At 36.9% G+C, this 19,815-nt stretch overlaps 1 protein-coding gene and 1 long non-coding RNA gene across 4 annotated transcripts; one reads left to right on the top strand and one right to left on the bottom strand.

Moving 5' to 3' along the window:
• The first annotated feature begins 105 nt into the window (after positions 1–105).
• On the top strand, positions 106–18,502 carry chrna4b (cholinergic receptor, nicotinic, alpha 4b). Of its 3 annotated transcripts, XM_058791003.1 has the most exons (8): positions 106–135; positions 2,312–2,633; positions 5,879–5,911; positions 12,886–13,037; positions 13,221–13,265; positions 13,412–13,521; positions 15,238–16,603; positions 18,083–18,500. In XM_058791003.1, exons 5-8 carry the CDS (start codon positions 13,236–13,238, stop codon positions 18,206–18,208), a joined length of 1,632 nt encoding a protein of 543 aa, XP_058646986.1. In that variant the 5' UTR covers positions 106–135; positions 2,312–2,633; positions 5,879–5,911; positions 12,886–13,037; positions 13,221–13,235; the 3' UTR covers positions 18,209–18,500. The 3 variants fall into 3 exon arrangements, with proteins under 3 accessions (XP_058646986.1, XP_058646987.1, XP_058646985.1); XM_058791004.1 differs by lacking the exon at positions 5,879–5,911; XM_058791002.1 differs by lacking the exons at positions 106–135; positions 2,312–2,633; positions 5,879–5,911 and adding an exon at positions 12,404–12,539 and having other exon boundaries at positions 18,083–18,502.
• Positions 12,475–14,613, bottom strand: LOC131549150 (uncharacterized). The gene is made up of 4 exons (XR_009273340.1): positions 14,193–14,613; positions 13,369–13,512; positions 13,163–13,252; positions 12,475–13,071 (listed from the first exon to the last, which is right to left on the bottom strand). It is a non-coding gene; the product is annotated as an uncharacterized LOC131549150 (long non-coding RNA).
• Positions 18,503–19,815: the final 1,313 nt, after the last annotated feature.

Genomic DNA, 19,815 nt, shown 5'->3' on the forward strand with positions numbered 1-19,815 from the left:
AATCCAATTTTGCGTGCATATGATACGCCAATCCTTCCCATTAACTTCGGTGGAGAGCAGATGCGTACAAAAACCACGCAGCATCAGCGAGGCTCAGTTCGTTCAGTTCACCTGATGCACGTGCACCTCAAACAGGTAAGGGCAACAATCTTTTCTTTTGTAATGAGATCATTATTTTAATTATTTCAGTGCTTCTGCATCACCTTACATGGTGTCATGTGTTAAAATGGGAGTGTATGCATTGAGATTAGTTGTTAGTGGAACAGTGGGCTGCTCAGTTAGAACAGCTGGTACCATTGACATTAGCCTAAGCTAACTTCTAACTGTTGCAGTTTGAAATAAATAAAATCGTTTCTAATCATGTTGTGATATGGGTCTTCAGCTTTTATACATGGCTGATGACAGCACTACAAATCAACCAACCCAGTATCGCGTGATAAGCGTGATCATGTAAAAAGTCCACACATTTACCATATTTTTACCATATAACTGTTTTCATGTCATGTGTAGCCAATGCACAGTAACTACAACATATTTACCATTCTTCTCCCACCGTAACTGTAGTTTTACTGTGGTATTTACCTAGATATGGTAACCACAACACTTTTCGTGATTTTACAATAGTAACTGTGTTGTCTACTCTTTGTAATTAAAGAATAGTAACACAGCTTCTACCATGCTTTTACCACAGTAACTGTGTTTTTACTGCATATTTGTAGTTAAAGCACAGAAACACAACACTTACAATGGTTTTACCACAGTAACCGTAGTTTTACTGTGGTATTTGTAGTTAAAGCAGTAATTGTACTGAAGTAATTGTAATTCAATATTACAGGTGCATCTCAATAAATTAGAATGTCATGGAAAAGTTCATTTATTTCAATTCAACTCAAATTGTGAAACTCGTGTATTAAATAAATTCAGTGCACACAGACTGAAGTAGTTGAAGTCTTTGGTTCTTTTAATTGTGATGATTTTGGCTCACATTTAACAAATTAGAATACTTCATAAGACCAATACAAAAAACATTTTTAGTGAATTGTTGGCCTTCTAGAAAGTATGTTCATTTACTGTATATGTACTCAATACTTGGTAGGGGCTCCTTTTGCTTTAATTACTGCCTCAATTCAGCGTGGCGTGGAGGTGATCAGTTTGTGGCACTGCTGAGGTGGTATGGAAGCCCAGGTTTCTTTGACAGTGACCTTCAGCTCATCTGCATTTTTTGGTCTCTTGTTTCTCATTTTCCTCTTGACAATACTCCATAGATTCTCTATGGGGTTCAGGTCTGGTGAGTTTGCTGGCCAGTCAAGCACACCAACACCATGCACTGATAAAAATGATTTTGTGCTGAAGTAAATACTACATAAAAACAAATGTAATCTCTTCATGAAATTATTTAGTTCAGGAAAGAATAAAAAAAAAAGGAGTAAAATCTATATTAGTACTCAATTTATGCTTGTAGAAATTAAAATTTGAACTTATAAGTATATTTTACCTGAAATTGTTTGTTATGTTTACAATGATTCTTTAAGTAAATACCAAAGTTATGATAATGTTTTTCCCATCATGCACTGGGGCATGAATAATTAAAAAGGTTACACTTTTCACTGTTTTTGAGTTGTATTTACACTGTTTTATGGTAGCTTTTGAGGTTAGGTTTAGTAACTTACTATTTTGTGACATATGGAGTTCATTTTCTACTCATAATGACCCATTCATACTCAAACAATAACCACTGATTGTTACCATCATTGTGTATGGTGTACCAAGTATTGATGTCTCTGAGTTCATTTGGGTAATAATTCTATTGAGTGGATATATTATCTTAGAAAGGATAACAAGCTGTCTACTTGTTTATTTATATGTGTGTAAATTAACCACATGCTTTAATAGCATGGTTATATTTAGTGCTATGTTGTTTGAGTAAAGTTTATAAACCGTGATTAAGTGAAATGTACTTGAAAATGGCCGATTTAACTTAACATAATTACGTAGAAGTTATTCATCAAACTCTAACTGGCAATGTTAAATTTACTTATTTTCTTTGGTAATTTTAAATAAGATAACTAGGATTATTGTGTAGTAAAATATATAAACAAACAGTCAATACAATTTACTGGGAAATTCCAAGTAAACTTGACTAAATTTCTAATTAAAGCTACAGTTCTTTGTGTTTAGTTTTTACTTGGGAATTCTATTGAAATTACTCACATTTTCTAAGTGAAAAAACTTTCCTAACTTTTTTCAAGTAAATCCTACTCCAAATTTTTTTCAGTGTGGTCATTTAACCAACTTTTGGTGCTTTTGGCAGTGTGGGCAGGTGCCAAATCCTGCTGGAAAATGAAATCAGCATCTTTAAAAAGCTGGTCAGCAGAAGGAAGCATGAAGCGATCCAAAATTTCTCGGTAAACGGGTGCAGTGACTTTGGTTTTCAAAAAAACACAATGGACCAACACCAGCAGATGACATTGCACCCCAAATCATCACAGACTGTGGACTTAACACTGGACTTCAAGCAACTCGGGCTATGAGCTTCTCCACCCTTCCTCCAGACTCTAGGACCTTGGTTTCCAAATGAAATACAAAACTTGCTCTCATCTGAAAAGAGGACTTTGAAGAGCAGCGTAGAGCAGGTAAGCTTCTTTTTCTTCGGCTTCTTGCAGAGTCAGCGAAGAGATGGTCTTGTCGCTGAAGGAGAAGTTTCTGATGAAATGGCGCACTGGGCCGACTTATATAGCAAGCCCCCACCCCCTTTGGCGGGCTCAAGCGCCATTGCTTTGTGCAGTTACACAAACGTTAACCGATCTGGCTTCAGTAACAGAGTAAACAGGAGTTTCCCCAAAGCAGTCGTCAATGATGACGCAACAGGAGTTACCTTTCGATAGGGAAGTACTGTTATGGTGGTGGGAGAAGCATGGTAAATATGCTGTAGTTACTGTGCATTGGCTACACATGACATGGTCGAGCAACAGTTACTATGGTAAAAATATGGTAACTGTGTGGACTTTTTACATGATCACGCTTATCACACGATACTGGGTTGGTTGATTTGTAGTGCTGTCATCAGCCATGTCTAAAAGCTGAAGACCCATATCACAACATGATTACAAACGGTTTTATTTATTTATTTCAAACGGAAACAGGTCTATATATAATCGAAGTTAGCTTAGGCTACCAGCTGTTCTAACTGAGCAGCCCACTGTTCCACTAACAATTAATTTGAATGCATACGCTGCCATTTTAACACATGTAACACCATGTAAGGTGATGCAGAAACACTGAAATAATTAAAATAATGATCTCATTACAAAAGAAAAGATTGTTGCCCTTACCTGTTTGAGGTGTACGTGCATCAGGTGAACTGAACGAACTGAGCCTCGCTGGTGACGTCACTGCCGCTGAAGATGCTGCGTGGTTTTTGTACGCATCTGCTCTCCACCGAAGTTAATGGGAAGGATTGGCGTATCATATGCACACAATGATGCAAAATTGGGCTTTGGCGTATGCATTACACGCAATTGGAAAGTGTAAAGTCATGTTATTTTTGAGAACGTAATGATTACGAAAACGATTATTTATTTTTGTTAATTATTATTTTATTTCAGTTAGTTTTTCAATAACTGTTGTTAGTTTCGTTTTAGTTTTTCAAATATTTTGACTTTTTAATTTTATTTCAGTTTACGAAATTGTTTTTTCAATCAATCGTTTTCGTCTTGGTTTTTGTTTTCATTTACGAAAATAGCCTTGCTGCAGAGGATCCAATGGTGAAGAAGTGATATAATGCTACATTTTTCCAAATCTGTTCCCATGAAGAAACAAACTCATCTACATCTTGCATGGCCTGAGGGCAGAAAACCTTTCAGCTAATTTTCAATTTTGCATGAACTATTCCTTAAATAGCATGAACAAATATCTTTCTAATTGTTCTCAGCAACCTCTAAAACAACAGGTGTATCCAAGGACACAGCATGTAGGCTACTCGAAAGGCCATTAGGTCCGCATGAAAAGCAACGAGTTGTTTAATCCTCTGCCTCGAGTCAACATCATCACAGCTTTTAAAAAACACCCTCGATGAACCAAAGTCCAAGAACTAAAATGTAACTTATTCTAATCAGGGCTAAATTTCTGTACTGAAGAAACCTGAGCTGCAAATTGTTTTAATAACTACTTTATGATAACAAGTCATCCTGATGGGTCCAAAGAAGGACAATCTCAGACAAGGCGGTATATTTCTTGTGGCAGGTTGTACTTACCAGAAAAGGCTTCTAAGTGGCCTAAAGTAAATAGAAAAACCTAAAAATAAATCTATGGAGGCCTCTGTACTTGTGAAAGTAAGGCCATTTTACAACATTAACTTGATTGCTTCTGGTAAAACAGTGTGGCCAAAAACAAAATAAGAAGTGGGAATAAAAAGGACAAACATAAATAAATAAGACACCTCTGGCTCTGAAATACAGATGTATAACACAGATTTGCACTGTAACACAGAGCACAAAGAGAAAAGAAAGAGAGGATACTTGTGCCTTAGCAGAGAACAAGGTTTATAATACTAAAATGAATCATGACCTAGAAAACGAGAATGAAGAGTGTCTCCCTTTAAAGTACAATGTAGCGAGGCTGTTTTTCTCAGGGCAGGTCAGAAAGAATCTCCGAAAGAGCAAAAGTACACACTGAGATGAGCTGCATTATACTCTTTGTAACATAAAACTGCAGTGTGGTTTTGTGCTGTTAATTTCTCCAGACTCTATTACTCTAGGACTCTAGAAGAAGAAAACTTTTGTTAATCAATCTTGCTTGAATCCTATTGTGTTTGTGCACTATAAATCATTTAAACATAATACAAGAAAAATGCAAATCTAAAATACATTTTTAAAATGTATCAATTTCTGCCGGTATATGCGCACCAACCAAGGCTGCATTCATTCGATCAAAAATACATTAAAAACAGTAATATTATTACAATTCAAAAGAACTGTTTTCTATTGTAATATATTTTAAAAAGTCATTTATTCCTTGTGACACAAAGCTGAATCAGCAGCATCATTCCTCCAGGCTTCAGTGTTACGCGATCTTTCAGAAATCATTCTAATATGCTGATTTGAAATTGTTCATTTCTTATTATTAATGTTGAAAACATTCCTGCTGATTTATATTTTTGTGGAAACATTTCTGTCATAACCCATCTCTTTCCCCTCTCCGATCAGTGGTCTGTCTGTGATTTCACACGTTCTCTGCATACCTCAGATGAATTTTCACATATGCTGCTCCGAGTGCTGTCTGAAAGCATGAATATGATAGTAGTTATAGAATCTTTTTCATCTAATAATATCTCTGAGTGTCTGTCTTTAAATTATACTGCAATACGATCAGGTTCACAGTGGCCAAAAAGACGTAATGAGGCTCTCGAAAAGTAAAATGACATTTTGATTTTACAAGACGCCTCATGTCTAGATGTGAAAAATATTCTTACGCCAGTTTTAAAGTCATGGACAGTGGTAGTAATTGATGAGAGAGTCTGTCACTTTAGGCTGGTGGCCTAAAGGTTACAGATCTGTATTAGTAGAAGTAGAAGTTACACTTTTAAAAATAAAGGTGCTTTAAATGTTCTTCACAGAGATGCCATAGAAGAACCATTTTTGGTTCCACAAAGAATCATTCAGTCAAAGGTTCTTTAAAGAACCATCTCTTTCTTACCTTTTTATAATCTTTCGCCACAAAGAAATTTTTGTGAAACAGAAAGGTTCTTCAGATGTTAAAGGTTCTTTATGGGACCATTTAGACAAAAAGGTTCTTCTATGGCATCGTGAAGCACCTTTATTTTTAAGAGTGTGCTCAGAATTTAAGAGATACTGATCACAATCCTGCTCTCATTTTACAGGAAACTTGAAGGAGGCATGTGCCGTCAGTTAAGGTACTGTAAATCACTTTGGATAAAATCAAATGCTAAATAACAAACAACTAAATTTATAGGTCCACTTTCAGAGTTCTTCATTCCTGTAAGCAAGTCAAGAGCCACTAGAGGGCAAAGTCTGTCTATGTAACAGTCATGTATGTGGAAAATCCAGCCTAACCTCCTTTTCTTGATCACCCCATCATTTCACACAGCTTTTGGAACAGTACTCTAAAATACTACTATTTCTACAAAATATAATATGGATACTACAGGATGCAACCAGAGCACAGTATGTAAATTGTCTAAATGATCCACTGCATTTGTGGTACATAGCGGTGCACACTGCATTGACCTTTCATTTAGAGGGTGGTTAATGAACCGAATGAAACAATTACAGCTGTTCTTGTTTTTTTCTTCTTTCTGACACTAAATGATAACTGGATACCACTACAGTGCACTGAAGCATACTACTGTTTTATATTTAGCACTGCATACATACTGCTGCACTCACTAACTTTAAATCCCATCGAAATATAGCCAGAGATTCAGTAATCAGATTTAAAGGAATAATTCACCCAAGAATGAAAATTCTGTCATCATTTACTCAAATTTATCATACAGTTGTTGGTCCCCTCCCCACTGACTTCCATGTTATGGAAAAAATGACTATGGGAGTCAATGGGGAGAAACTGTCTGGTTACCAACATTCTTTAAAATATATTCTTTTGTGTTCAGCAAATGAAAGAAACTCATACAGGTTTGGAACAACTTGAGGGTGAGTAAATGATGACAGAATTTTCATTTTTGGGAGAACTATCCCTTTAAAAAGGGCTGAGCAGACACAAAGAGTTTCATTTATTCAGGAAATGTGTTTTTTTTCACAATTGTACTTTCAGGATGAAACTTGAAGAGGATTTTCTAAGATGAGAACAAAAGTGGTGTAAAGAAAAAAATAAATGAGTTTTAAAAAGACTAATAAATCACATCCACCAATTATCAGTAGTAATATTCCAGCTGCTACCTTCAAATTCAGAATGCAATCAGAAAGGAAAAGAGAAGGGCCTTACACAGGACATCTTGAGCTTTTATTATTCGGCGCAGCAGTGTGAGAACTTACACCACAAACGAAACAACAACATCCAATTTTGTCATTTAATTAGATAGTAGAAAGCAATATTATAGGAAAACCATAAGAACTTTCAGAAGCAGCATCGGTGTGGGATGTGCAGGTGTGTTCTTGAGCTGATATTGCTTTTGTTAAAAATATGTCGTTCTTTTGATCTGTGGGAGGCCAGGTCTTATCCATATCTATTTCTGTTTCTTATTAGGGCGAGGAAAAAAGCACCTCTCTGAGACATCTGTCACCACTGTCAAAAACACAAGAGCAAAGACACAGAGTTCCTGCCTTTATTAACACCTGCTCAGCCGATGTTCTTCTCCGACCAAACGTCTTACAAATTAGCCACCTTTCACTCTGTCCTTCCTTCGAGTTGCATTTTACGCACTCTCTGTGTCTTCCTCTTTGTCTCTTTCTCTGTCGCTTAACGTCCTTGCTGGGTCATTGCACCGCTATTGGAATCAGTTACATGAGAGCTCTGGTATTTGCTGACTATCGTCTGGCAGGATATTGGAGTCAATGACCCTGCAGATTCACCAGAGGTCATCAGGAAAACCCGATGCTTTTTTGTGTTTAAATGGGCCAAAATACAACGAAGCTGGTTAGGATATTGATAATCGTGTAGCATAGAGCAAAACCACTAGCATCTCATCCATCACAGATATCCTCAGGGTTGCAAATATATTCATCATTTATTAAAATAATTATATATAATTGATAATTAGTGGACTTTGATGGAGATCCGCTTTCCTTGCCTTTGGCCACTCTTATTTGAATATGTTTTCATAAGTAGTGCTGAAATACATTATAGGCCTGCCGGCAAATTCATGAGTGTAGACCAGGGCTGATGTTAATGAGTCCAGCTGAGTTTGACAGATCCCTGCTGTCTGGCACTCCAGCATACTTAAAGCATAATAATAATAATATGTATACAAAATAATTCATATAGTTCAGGAAGGAGGTTAAAGTTAGTCTGGTATACTGTTGTTTTTCTGACTATGTATTATGGTTGCTTTAAGAAGTAGACAACCCCATTTGCCTTTTTTTTTTGACAATCACAGTAATACTAATACTTCAGTTTTGTTTTTCAGTGAGTCTTAAGTTAAAGTTTTCTTCAACTCGTTTCCAACACAGTGGCTCAACAATGCCGTGAGTTGACACTTCACCCATTAAAGAAAGCTTATGATAGCAGGACTGGGAGTTTGATTAAATGTCTTCAGTGTTGGTTCTCCCCTGTGGTGTTTGATCCAGAACTGTTTGTCTGGTCCTGATTGGTTCATTTGCTGCACCATCATCCTACTCACTTTGAAAATCCCATTTGGTAGCGGCAACACAAAAAAGTCCAATCTCTCTGGAGAACAAAAACAATTACATATTGCAGTTTATCAAAAGTGACCATCTGAATGAGAATCCTAAAGCCCGTAATTTGGTTTGTCTACACAGTCAGAACAGACCATGCCGTTAATGCCGTTTGTCAAGGTCTGGAAAGCATCCAAAGCCCACACTGCATAGCCTAAAGCTTCAGAAAGACACTCCTCATTTGATATTTGGGTCTGCAGCTGAAAGATTCCAGCTAAAGGTCTTAAATCGTGTATTCCTGCAATTATCACGGATGTATTTTCATAAAAGTCCCACTGGAACCTTAACTAACAACCTCATCAGTATTGCAGCAGGTGGCCATACTTTCATCACATGCAGGAGAAAGATAAAAAGGCATTTGCGATGCTGATGCATATAATACAATCTGCTGAAATGGACTTAAATGCATTATGCGCTTATCGGTGTGTAAATGAAATCCAAGAGTACCTACTGAACCTAAAAGACCCAGCAGTTATACAAATTAACATCAAATCAAAAGATAAGTTATGAATAATGAAACTCTAATGAAATTCATTAAAGCTTCACATGTATTGTATGAAATACATAATAGAATGAAAGGCAACCAAATACAATTATTCATGAGTGTTTCAGATTGTATTATAGAGGGCAACCAATTTCTATAAAGAAGCTCTTGCATTATTTAAAACAAAAGTTCTTGTAGCAGCGTTTGATTGGCAGCTGTGTTATCATATAGATTTACTGATATCTGCTTCACTGTCTTTGTGTGTGAGGTTGAACCATAGGGAGATCTGTGTTTAAAAATCAATTTGTTTGGTGTTAATCCCCACAAGGCAAGAGAAAAGATGAAAAGTAAAGGGGAGAGATGGTGTTGCAAGAGCATAAAAACTCATTTGCATCTCAGCGAGAACTGAGTGACTGTTTTAACATGAAATCAATTTGGACTAGGATTGGATTTATGTAGTAGAAATAGCCTTTCACACTCTAGTATTTTAAATCTTAGTTGAGTGTATTATTCCTTTAAACCACTACAGTTGGAATATGTGCAGTGTGGTCAATGACAAATGACGAATAAAAAGTATCCAAGATACAGAAAAATCTAGTTTAACATGCACCAAAATCTTAGAAATGTATTCTTTTCATATAAATTTGGAAAACCTTTACTGCACCATTTTTTTAAAGAAAACTTAAATGTAATGACTATATTCTGTGTGGTGTGGTGTAAACATCAAGTATTGACATCCTTATGTCTTGTGATGTAAAACATAAGTTTATTTATATATAGTTAATTAATATTCAGAAATATTCTTGCATTTTTGGGTAGTCAGGGATCCTCTTTTGAATATAGATTCCAGTTTTGTTTCCTTTTGTGGTTGTTTTGCACACTTCAACGCGTTGGTTGCACCACATGATTTTGAGTGTGCATAAGAGTTCATTTGCAAAAACAGATAACAGATAATATATATATATACACACACACACACACACACACACACACACACATATATATATATATATATATTCTTATATTTTTGAGTGTATGTGCAAAAAAATGTATCAAAATGAATTTTGAATAATTAAAAGCACACAAAAAATGAAAATTCTGCCATCATTTGCCCTCATGTCATTCCAAACCATTTTTTTTATATAATGAAAAAGCTCAAAAACAACAGTAAATCCCATGAACTTTCATTTAAAATGACATTTTTCCAAATATCTTCTTTTATTTTCTACTGATTACAGACAGTCATATGTTGTTTGGAACAACATATGGATGAGTAAATGATGACAGAATTCGAAAGATCCCTTCAACAGACAGGACAAAAGATGAGCGTCATGTTATTGACCCACATGTTCAAGCATACAGTCAGAGAGTATGGAGCGCTGCTGGGGTCAGAGGTCATACATGGGCTCAGATGTGCTGCTTGTATGTAATTCTGACTCCGTGATGCAGAAATAACTGTGATAAGTTACAGAGGGCTGACATGTGAACAGGTGTTGTGACTTGGTAACAGATCTACCACAGTATTGATTAACAATTAGTTGTAGTTCAGTAAATTCAAGGTGAACATGACATTCAGGGAGTCCACTTGCTTTATGAGTGTTGCTGTATGCTTGGGCATGAATTTAGCTTTATATGATGCAATTCAGTATATTAAACTCATATTTCTGTCTATTAAAGCACCATTGAATTGCTCTCTCTTATGTAATCCTGGTTCAAGTCATATGCGCCTATTGATCAAAGCTGACATGATATTACAAGCGGTTACATTAGATAAGCATTCAGGGTGTGGAAATTTCAGATTCAATAGGATGATATTGATCCTAAATGTCTGAGTTTAAGCGTATGTGTGTGTGAACAAGAGAGAGAGAGAGAGAGAGAAGGATATCTCAGTCAGGTCTTTTTTCTCAGCACCTTAATGAAAATCTGGATATTGCGATTCAAGGTTGAATTCATTCGTTTGGAGGACAACATTCTCCGTGGGCAATTGCAAATGGCATCTGATGAAACAAATTATGAATGTTGATGACCGGGGATGCGTTCACAGCCAGAAAATAGCTCTTCGCAGCTGGTTTGTGTCCAACAATTAGTGTTTGTAGGTAAACAAATAAGTTACACGGTCTTGCTATTAGGTCAAGCGATAAGTCAGCTGTCAACAGTGAGGGGAAAACATTTCATATGTAGCATTTCACAACTCCAGGGTGTTTTATCTATGGTGAAAATGTATTGCAAGCTTTCCCTGCATGTCCAGTTCATATCTGTATTATTCATAAGGAAATTGTGGGTCATCCATGGCTGATTTATTGCCTCTCCAGACAGATGGTTAATCAGTTTCTTGGATAGGCTCTTGGTGGATTGCAGGTGTGTGCTGGATTGGAAACAGCATGGATAAATATTTTATTTACTCTCTTTTAAAATGCTAATCTTCACCTGATAGCAGCTTTTGGTAGTTAGTTCTTTACAAGACATGCGTTATGGTTTTCTTAAAGGGCCAGTTCACCGAATTATGAAAATTATGTGATCATTTAATTATATATTAATATGATATATTTTCATATATTATAAATGCAAGACTTTGTATAATAATTTCATAAATTTTTATAATATTTAAAAATAATTATATATATATATATATATATATATATATATATATATAGAATTCTAATCATTTTAATAATCTTTTTTTTAATACATTAATAATAACATTTTTGGGACAAAATATACACATAAGAATATAAGAAATTTGATTTTTTTTTTTTTTTTTTACTTTTGAATGAACTATTTATATTACAAACGGATAAATAAATGTTAAGCACACAGTCTAACAGCACAGGTTCATCCTATCGGGACAAACGCTGAGCGTCTCTTGTAATTAACAGGCAGAAAGCATCCTGAGTTTGGCTGCCACTGCTCATCTGCACCGCTAGATCACTTCCAGACATATTTCAGTCTGTTTACGTCTCCTTTCCTTTGACTTTCCATCCTCTCTCTCTCACGCACACCTGCTTGCTCTTTTGATCCTGAATTTTTGCTATCTTAAATTTCTTTAAAGCCTAACATAAAAAAATTAATAGAGGAATGCAATTAAAAACCATTCATGCTCATGTAAACATATCAAGAACTTTTAAATAAGGCATTTAGCCACATAATTTTAAGGATTTTGTCCTCAATCAATATCTTCCTGCCCTCTCTCTCTCTCTCTGTGTGACACATTCTCATGTATAAGGCGCAGCCTCCAGCGCATAACATCTACTCAGCGTAATAGGCAGAGATTGGAAGGTGGAGGGGCCGGAGAGGAGAGATACTGAGAGTGAAACAGCAAAACACACACAGAGAGAGAGAGAGAAGGTAGGAGAGAAAGGGGAGGGAAAAGAGTCTAATGACAGCTAGAGAGGCATTCTGAGGAACTCCTCACTTTTACAAGAGCTTTGGACACTGAATGAGTTTTTGTGGCTGTTTTCAACTTTCACTTTTGGGATCTTTTTTCAGTTTAAGAATAGATGATGTACGGGTCTTTTCAGGGATTTTTTTAATGGAATTTTGACTTTTATTAGCGCAACTGGAAATAGTTTTCTGTTCCAGTGGCGAAATTCTTGCATAGTGGGCTATCATCTGGAATCAGGTGGACAAGATGAGAACAGCGTGGAGTGTCTTCTTTCTTCTTTCTGTCTGTCTGCAGCTGGCATGTGGTAAAGTCTGACCTTCAGTTTAACTTTTCAGTTATACTCGATTTCCTGTTTATGTATTGATGCAGTGTGAATGAGGGGGTGTGAGCAGCTCAGGGGCTGTTTTGCCACAAAAAAACCCCAAAAAACTGTAACTATAAAAATAAAACTTATAATAATAATAATAATATACTATAAAAGTAATACTATATATATAATAACATAATTAGTATTGATTATAATTTTGGTTATAATACTAAAATAATAATAAACGGCATGTTTTGCATGTTAAATGATTGCTTGGAATGGAAACAGCTTTTATCCAATTGTTATGGTGTAGAGAAGATTTAACCAGCGCTTTTTTTATCAGTGTTTTCCAGCACTCCAGCTCGTGCCCATGCGGAAGAAAGACTCCTCCAATCTTTGTTTAGCAACTACAACAAGCTCTCTCGTCCAGTAGCAAACATCTCAGATGTGGTTCTGGTCCACTTTGGCCTGTCCATTGCTCAGCTCATTGATGTGGTGAGTCTCAGATGCACTCCAGCACAACAACATCCTAATTTTACACACACACAAAAAAAAAACGTGAACGATGCTGTATTTTTCTTTAAAAATGTGCAAAGTATGCTCACTGTAGAGTTACCCACCTCTCTTATTATTACTCTCTTTTGCATGGATGTCCTATTTTGCTTCATAATAAACCAGGATGAGAAGAATCAGATGATGACCACAAACGTCTGGGTGAAGCAGGTAGGTTTTCATAAAAAAAAAAAAAACAGCCCATAATTGGGCATTAATGAGATTTTTAATTGGAACTGGGCTCTTGTTGCTTCACTCTCCACCCCTGTCATACCTGCTGGTTGTGAGCGGTGATGAGCGCACATGTTTCCCTGCAGGAGTGGAACGATTACAAGCTGCGCTGGAACCCAGAGGACTATGAGAATGTCACCTCCATCAGGATCCCCTCCGAGATCATCTGGAGACCAGATATCGTGCTCTACAACAAGTGTGTGAGGCTTTTAACAATCCGGAATTCAGCCAAATCCATTTCTTAAAAATCCACATCCTCAAACACTGTTAACCTCCCGCAGTTCCAGCACTGTAAGGTGTTCACGCTATTCTGTTTGATGGCAAACTGCACTTTGGGTACCTGTTAACAGTTAACTCTTTTCCTCAGCGTTATGTGGTGCTTCTTACGGAGGAAACGGGTGCATAATATTTGTACTCTTTAATCTTAATTCTGTATGTCTTCTGTTCATGTAGTGATAACTAGAAGACTTGGGAATTAGACTGTGAGGGTTGATATGAGTATTGATCTGTGCTGCCTTTATAAGATACCAGGTTGAAGCGAGTGAAATTATAGACAGTTCAGATAAAGGTGCATTGTGTGTGGATTAAATGAAATATTAGGTTTTTAAAAAAATCCATCTTATATCATACATTACAATTACTGATCAGAAATGTGGTATAATTGGTTGCCTGTTTTAGAAATCTACAGTTAAAATGTACTTTTAAAAATAGTTCTTTGTCAAATCTACAAAATTAGCATAAGGTAATGTAAAGTAAGTATATATTTTTAATTTTTACCTTGATGTTACAATGACTTCATAAAACTACCAGAATTATTACGTTCAGCTTTTTTGATCACACAAAATGGAAAATTCTGTCATTGTTTACCTGGTATGGTTCCACGTCTGTTTGATTCAATAGAGTTTGCAGTCTGGATTGAACAACATCAACATGAGATAGAAAAAACACCACGTGACACAAAATAATGACAAGAAAATAAGCCTTTTTTTTCACGCAGTCCGATTCCAACAAGTGACTCTGATGCGGTTCTCTTACAAAATCTTTCAAAAAGACTCGTGAATCAGTAGTTAGCAGATTGAATCAGTCTGAAGAGTCGTTCTCAGAAATGACTCGACAAACAATCTGACTCACTTCAACAAAGTTACCGTTACTTTCATTGTACTGTCACGTGAAAATTAAATTACTAAAAATTATAATATGGCGTGTAGTTGAAGATAATTTAACCGTTTGTTTGTTTATTGATTAAATGATGTGCTGAAAATCCTTTTCGCTTTTTAAAAATTGCTAGTAAATCAACACACACACACATAATTTAATCGTTTTTAATGGATAATTAAAAACTGAGTTTCATAAGCTCAGATCAATCAGTTCCAAAATGAAATACAAATCCTGTGCTAACTGAAAGAAAACAATTTGATAAAAAAGATTGAATTCAATATTATATTTGAAAATGATATAGCATAACAAGAAATTTCTAAGCAGTTTTTTTTTTTTTTGTAGGCCAGTCATTTTTGACACAAGTGTAACAAAGTGGGAGGTTCATGCTTTTTTGGGAGTTGTAATATGCTGTGTGAGTGAAGTCAGAAGGTTTTAATCCAATGATGTGATAACTTGTATTTTTCAGAAACTTAGTTGAACTGTTCATCTGCATGAGCTCCGATTGTGCATTTGCATTTTTAGTGAATACTGAAGCTATAACAATTACAAACTCTCTAAAATTCCCTTGATCCAATATATTTGCTCTATTAGGAAGAAAGTTCTGAAAGTTGAACGGTTAAACAGTTGTCAAAGACGTCACGGTTTGGCTCACTCTGATGTAGGCCTACGCTGACACCACTAAAGCTGTCTTTCACGTTGCTCCACCGATATTTCATTGCAGGATCTGTCTGACAGTTTTGTGTTTAATCTGCAGTGCGGACGGAGACTTTGCGGTGACTCACTTGACTAAAGCCCAGGTGTTTTACAACGGCAGGATCAAATGGAAACCTCCTGCCATTTATAAAAGCTCCTGCAGCATCGATGTCACCTTCTTTCCCTTCGACCAGCAAAACTGCAAGATGAAATTCGGCTCTTGGACGTATGATCGGGCCAAGATCGACCTGGTCAGCATGGCCAGTGACGTAGACCAGATGGACTATTGGGAAAGCGGGGAGTGGGTCATAGTAAACGCCGTCGGCACTTACAACATCAAGAAGTACGAGTGCTGTACGGAAATCTACCCAGATATCACCTACTTCTTCATCATCAGACGTCTGCCTCTGTTCTACACCATCAATCTAATCATCCCCTGCCTGCTTATATCCTGCCTGACGGTGCTGGTCTTCTACCTTCCCTCAGAGTGTGCGGAGAAAATCACGCTGTGCATCTCTGTCCTCCTCTCTCTGACCGTTTTCCTCCTGCTAATCACAGAAATTATTCCCTCGACCTCGCTAGTCATCCCGCTCATTGGCGAGTACCTCCTCTTCACCATGATCTTCGTCACTCTCTCCATCATCATCACTGTGTTTGTCCTCAACGTCCACCACCGTTCGTCCCGCACGCACAGCATGCCACACTGGGTCCGCCAGCTGTTTCTACACCTGGTGCCCCGTTACCTGTTCATGACACGTCCGCCTGCCTCGGGTAAGAGGAACTGTGGGAAACTGATCGAGATGATGCACAAGCCAATGGCGTCACAGTCCATGTTTCTGCGGAACAACATTCTGGATATTTCTCCGCAAACTCCCCATTTGGACGTGATCTCGGTTGCCCAGTTGGATCAAATTCAACAGGACTCTTCCCCCAAACCCATGTTTTTCTGCAGTTCTCCCAGCAGCCAGTATTCCATCCTGCAAGAGGAAGCATTGCAAACACCTCAAACGCCGGCCCTTGGTTATACATGCGCATACACAAACAGCATCTTTGCCTCAAGCACTACTTCTTTTCCAGATACTATCCTTGGTACTTTGCTACACACCATCCCGCAGGAAGGAGCCGAGTGTACAGACTGTGATATCCAAGGCCAGAGTGCTGAGAGCGTCTTCATGGAAGCCAAAGAGAGCGTCCTGGGAGCAGGGAGTTGTCAACACTGTCTTACATCTGAGGGGACGAGTCTGCAGAAGCTTGATCACGAGGAAGCCGGGAGATGTACCAGACATAACTTGCCCAACGCTCAGATCTTCAGCTCTAACAGTGACGGCACTACTGATCTGAGCAATCTGTCGCAGTCCCTGCTCAAAGCCTTGGAAGGAGTTCAGTACATTGCTGACCATCTGAGAGCAGAGGATTCAGACTTTTCAGTAAGTTTTACATATTAAAAGAGTAGTTCACCTTCAGGACAAATGAAAATTGTGTCACCATTTAATCACCGACATGTCATCCCAAACCTGTCACTTCCTTTCTTTGGTGGAACACAGAAAGAGATGTTTTGAAAATGTTAACATTAGGGCAGTCAATTTAATGCATTAATTTGATGGAAAATAGAAAATGAATGGAAAATGAATGTCCTGGCCCAGACCTGTACGTCATCCATGCAGTTGCTGAAAAAGATGATGCAGAAGACGACTGACTGCATGATGAGAATGCAGTTATGCGCCCTTAAAATTCAAGAAATGAGGGCAAAGACATTTTTGTCTTATATAGTTTAGCAATATTACACAAACACACGTGTTGATTTTCCCAAATATCTGCCCAACTGCACATGTGATATTGATTTTATACAGCAAGAAGTTAATATTATGTTAAATTTTAGACACAATATTGAAGTTTCTGAAGGAATCCACATTTTTTTAACAAATCAAGTGAGCCGAGGATTCAGTGAGTCATTCATAAAGACACTTGCTTCATGTTTTATTCAATCAGTCTGAAGAAATCAGTTGAATGATTGACTGAATCACTTCACACACTCTTTCTAAAGCTACTTTTTGTAACACAATAAAGATGTTTTGGGGGGTAATTCTTCAGCCAAAATTGATGCGGGACTAAATAATCGGCTCATATAATTAATTAGATTAAAAATTGAAAAAACTTGCAAAGTTAGTAAGTCAGATTTTGATTCAGTAACAATGATCACTTCAATTCAGTTATTCACGATGATTAAAACTGGTAGCTCATATTTGTAAACTGTTCATTAAAACAACCAACCTATTCATTCAGGAATCAGACTACTCTGATTGCATTAGGTATGTATAATTCACTAAAATGAACCTGCTCATACGTTCTTGAATAAGACTATTAATTGCGCCATTATTTTGTGGTATGCAATCTTTTCAATTCATCAAATTCAATACAAACTACAAACTTTCATTTACAGCTCAGGTAAAATATGATTTCTTCAGTCGTAGTGCTGAAGATTAGATATAAAACAGTGCAGGAAAATCTGCTGTATGGTTACATTCTTGTTTCAAGTCATGTGTGTTTGGAATGACATGAGGGTGAGTAAATAAATTTGTAATCCTGGGAAAAAAATGCAATGCAGATAAAAGTAAAATAAACACAAACACAAAAGAACTCTAAAGGTAAACAGACTGTAAAAAAAGAATATCCAGGATTGAAAACCTTTAGCAAGAGATTCTCCTCAAGTTCTTCTGAGGCACTTTGAACTGGCCTTTGATATTGGTATTATTTTATCACTGTTCTTGCTACGCTACAAAAAACAGAAAGCACTGTGGTCACACAGGAAAGTAGTCATCCAAAAAAATCAATTCTGAGAGGGAAAAACATGAGTGGAAAATATATCATGATATCTGAAACGAATGAATCTCCTTTTTTCCCACCAGGTGAGGGAAGACTGGAAATACGTTGCCATGGTGATTGATAGAATATTCCTCTGGATGTTTGTGCTGGTGTGCATTCTGGGGACAGTCGGACTCTTCCTCCCACCGTGGCTGGCTGGAATGATCTAGATCCTCGTGTGGAGTCTCTGATTGGCTCTGTGTGGGTGGGGAATGGCCTTGTCAATTACACTTGACTTCAGTGACCTCATTAAACATCTGCTGTCATGGAAATTAAGTGATGTTTAATGTCAGTGCTTCTCGGTGTAACAGGAAGTTAGTAGTGGGATTCTGTGCACTTAAAGGACTGGTTTGGGTTAAATGCAAGTTAATGAAAAATGAAATTAAATAAAATGAAACTGATGTGAACATTTACTCTTTCTTTACTCTTTATATATGGAGGAATTGGTTACACTTTACTTGAAGGGGTGTGCATAAGACTGACATGACACCTTCATAATCATGACATGACGTCATGAATATGAAGGTTTTTTATGCATGTTTATGACAACTGTCATTAAGTGTCATTCGCTCAGTTAATGCAAAGATGACATTGTTTGAGATGTCTTTGTTATGGGCTAGGGTTAGGTCAAATAATGTTATCTTTGCATTAAAAATGACATAACTGAGTGAATGACACTTAATGACAGTTGTCATAAACATGCATAAAATCTCCTTCATAATCATGACATGACACAGGTGTCATGTCAGTCTTATGCACAAAAGCATCATTAAAGTGGCACATACGACTCGTTTTCTATATTCCGAGACTTCTGAGGTCATATGAGGTCATCAAGTCTGTATGCAGTAAAATTTCACCTGGAACCTTCCTTTAAAGAAAACTGAGTTGATTCAGTCTGTCACTATAGAAATATCTAAAACATAGACAAAGAATACATCTACCTTAATGGTTTACAATGGAACAGATGTATTTACATTAATATTTTTCCCCTATTTTGAGAATTCACCCTTCGCTGGGAGTTTGATTGACAGGCGATCTGACCAATCATAGAACTTGAACTGTTTATTGACATCTTTCCGTGGTTGAAACAACATACCTTCTCATGTTTATTCACGTTTAATCTGTGCAGATAATATATAGAGATGATCGGTTCATGTGGCACTTAGAGCAATCTGTCATGACACATGAAAGAGCAACAAAACTGCATTTTTTCTTTGAGTTTCTTTTAAAAAAATGACAAAATTTGAAAGATGAAACTTTCTCATAGCAAAATTAAGAGTTGTCTTTTCTGTGAAAAATACATCGCTGAGCAAAGAGGACACTGATAACGTGACAACAGACAAGACAGAGCAGGTTACTTCTGGTATAAAACAAAGTGTCAACTTTCACATTTTTTATTTTTTAAGATTCAAATACCGTTTTGTGGTTCTTCAATGTGTCGAGACAGATCGCTGCAGCGCCTCAGTTCAAGCGGCACATGAACTGTTCATCTTTTAATATTTACTTGAAATAAACATGAATGAACATCAGAAGGTATTTTATTTAAATCGTGGAAAGACGTCAACCATTTTTCGACTTTTAAGTTCACCCACGTTAATCTACTCTCCTGTCTGGTTTGTTTCCCTGTTGAAAAAAACAGCATATGCTGGTTAGGTATGTTTTGAAGCAGGGTGTCAAACTCAGTTCCTGGAGGGCCGCAGCCCTGCAGAGTTTAGTTCCAACCCTGCTCCAACACACAAACCATGTATTTTTCAAGTAAGCCTGAAGGACGTGATTA

This window comes from Onychostoma macrolepis, chromosome 11, assembly GCF_012432095.1.
Source record: "Onychostoma macrolepis isolate SWU-2019 chromosome 11, ASM1243209v1, whole genome shotgun sequence".
In the NCBI taxonomy this organism is placed as follows: domain Eukaryota; kingdom Metazoa; phylum Chordata; class Actinopteri; order Cypriniformes; family Cyprinidae; genus Onychostoma; species Onychostoma macrolepis.

Bases quoted from the DNA above. Each gene is read 5' to 3' on its own strand.
- chrna4b (XM_058791002.1), top strand. From the start codon at position 12,482: ATGAGAACAGCGTGGAGTGTCTTCTTTCTTCTTTCTGTCTGTCTGCAG. The intron at 13,266-13,411 runs GTAGGTTTTCAT...GTTTCCCTGCAG, and splicing joins CAAACGTCTGGGTGAAGCAG to GAGTGGAACGATTACAAGCT. The intron at 16,604-18,082 runs GTAAGTTTTACA...TTTTCCCACCAG, and splicing joins CAGAGGATTCAGACTTTTCA to GTGAGGGAAGACTGGAAATA.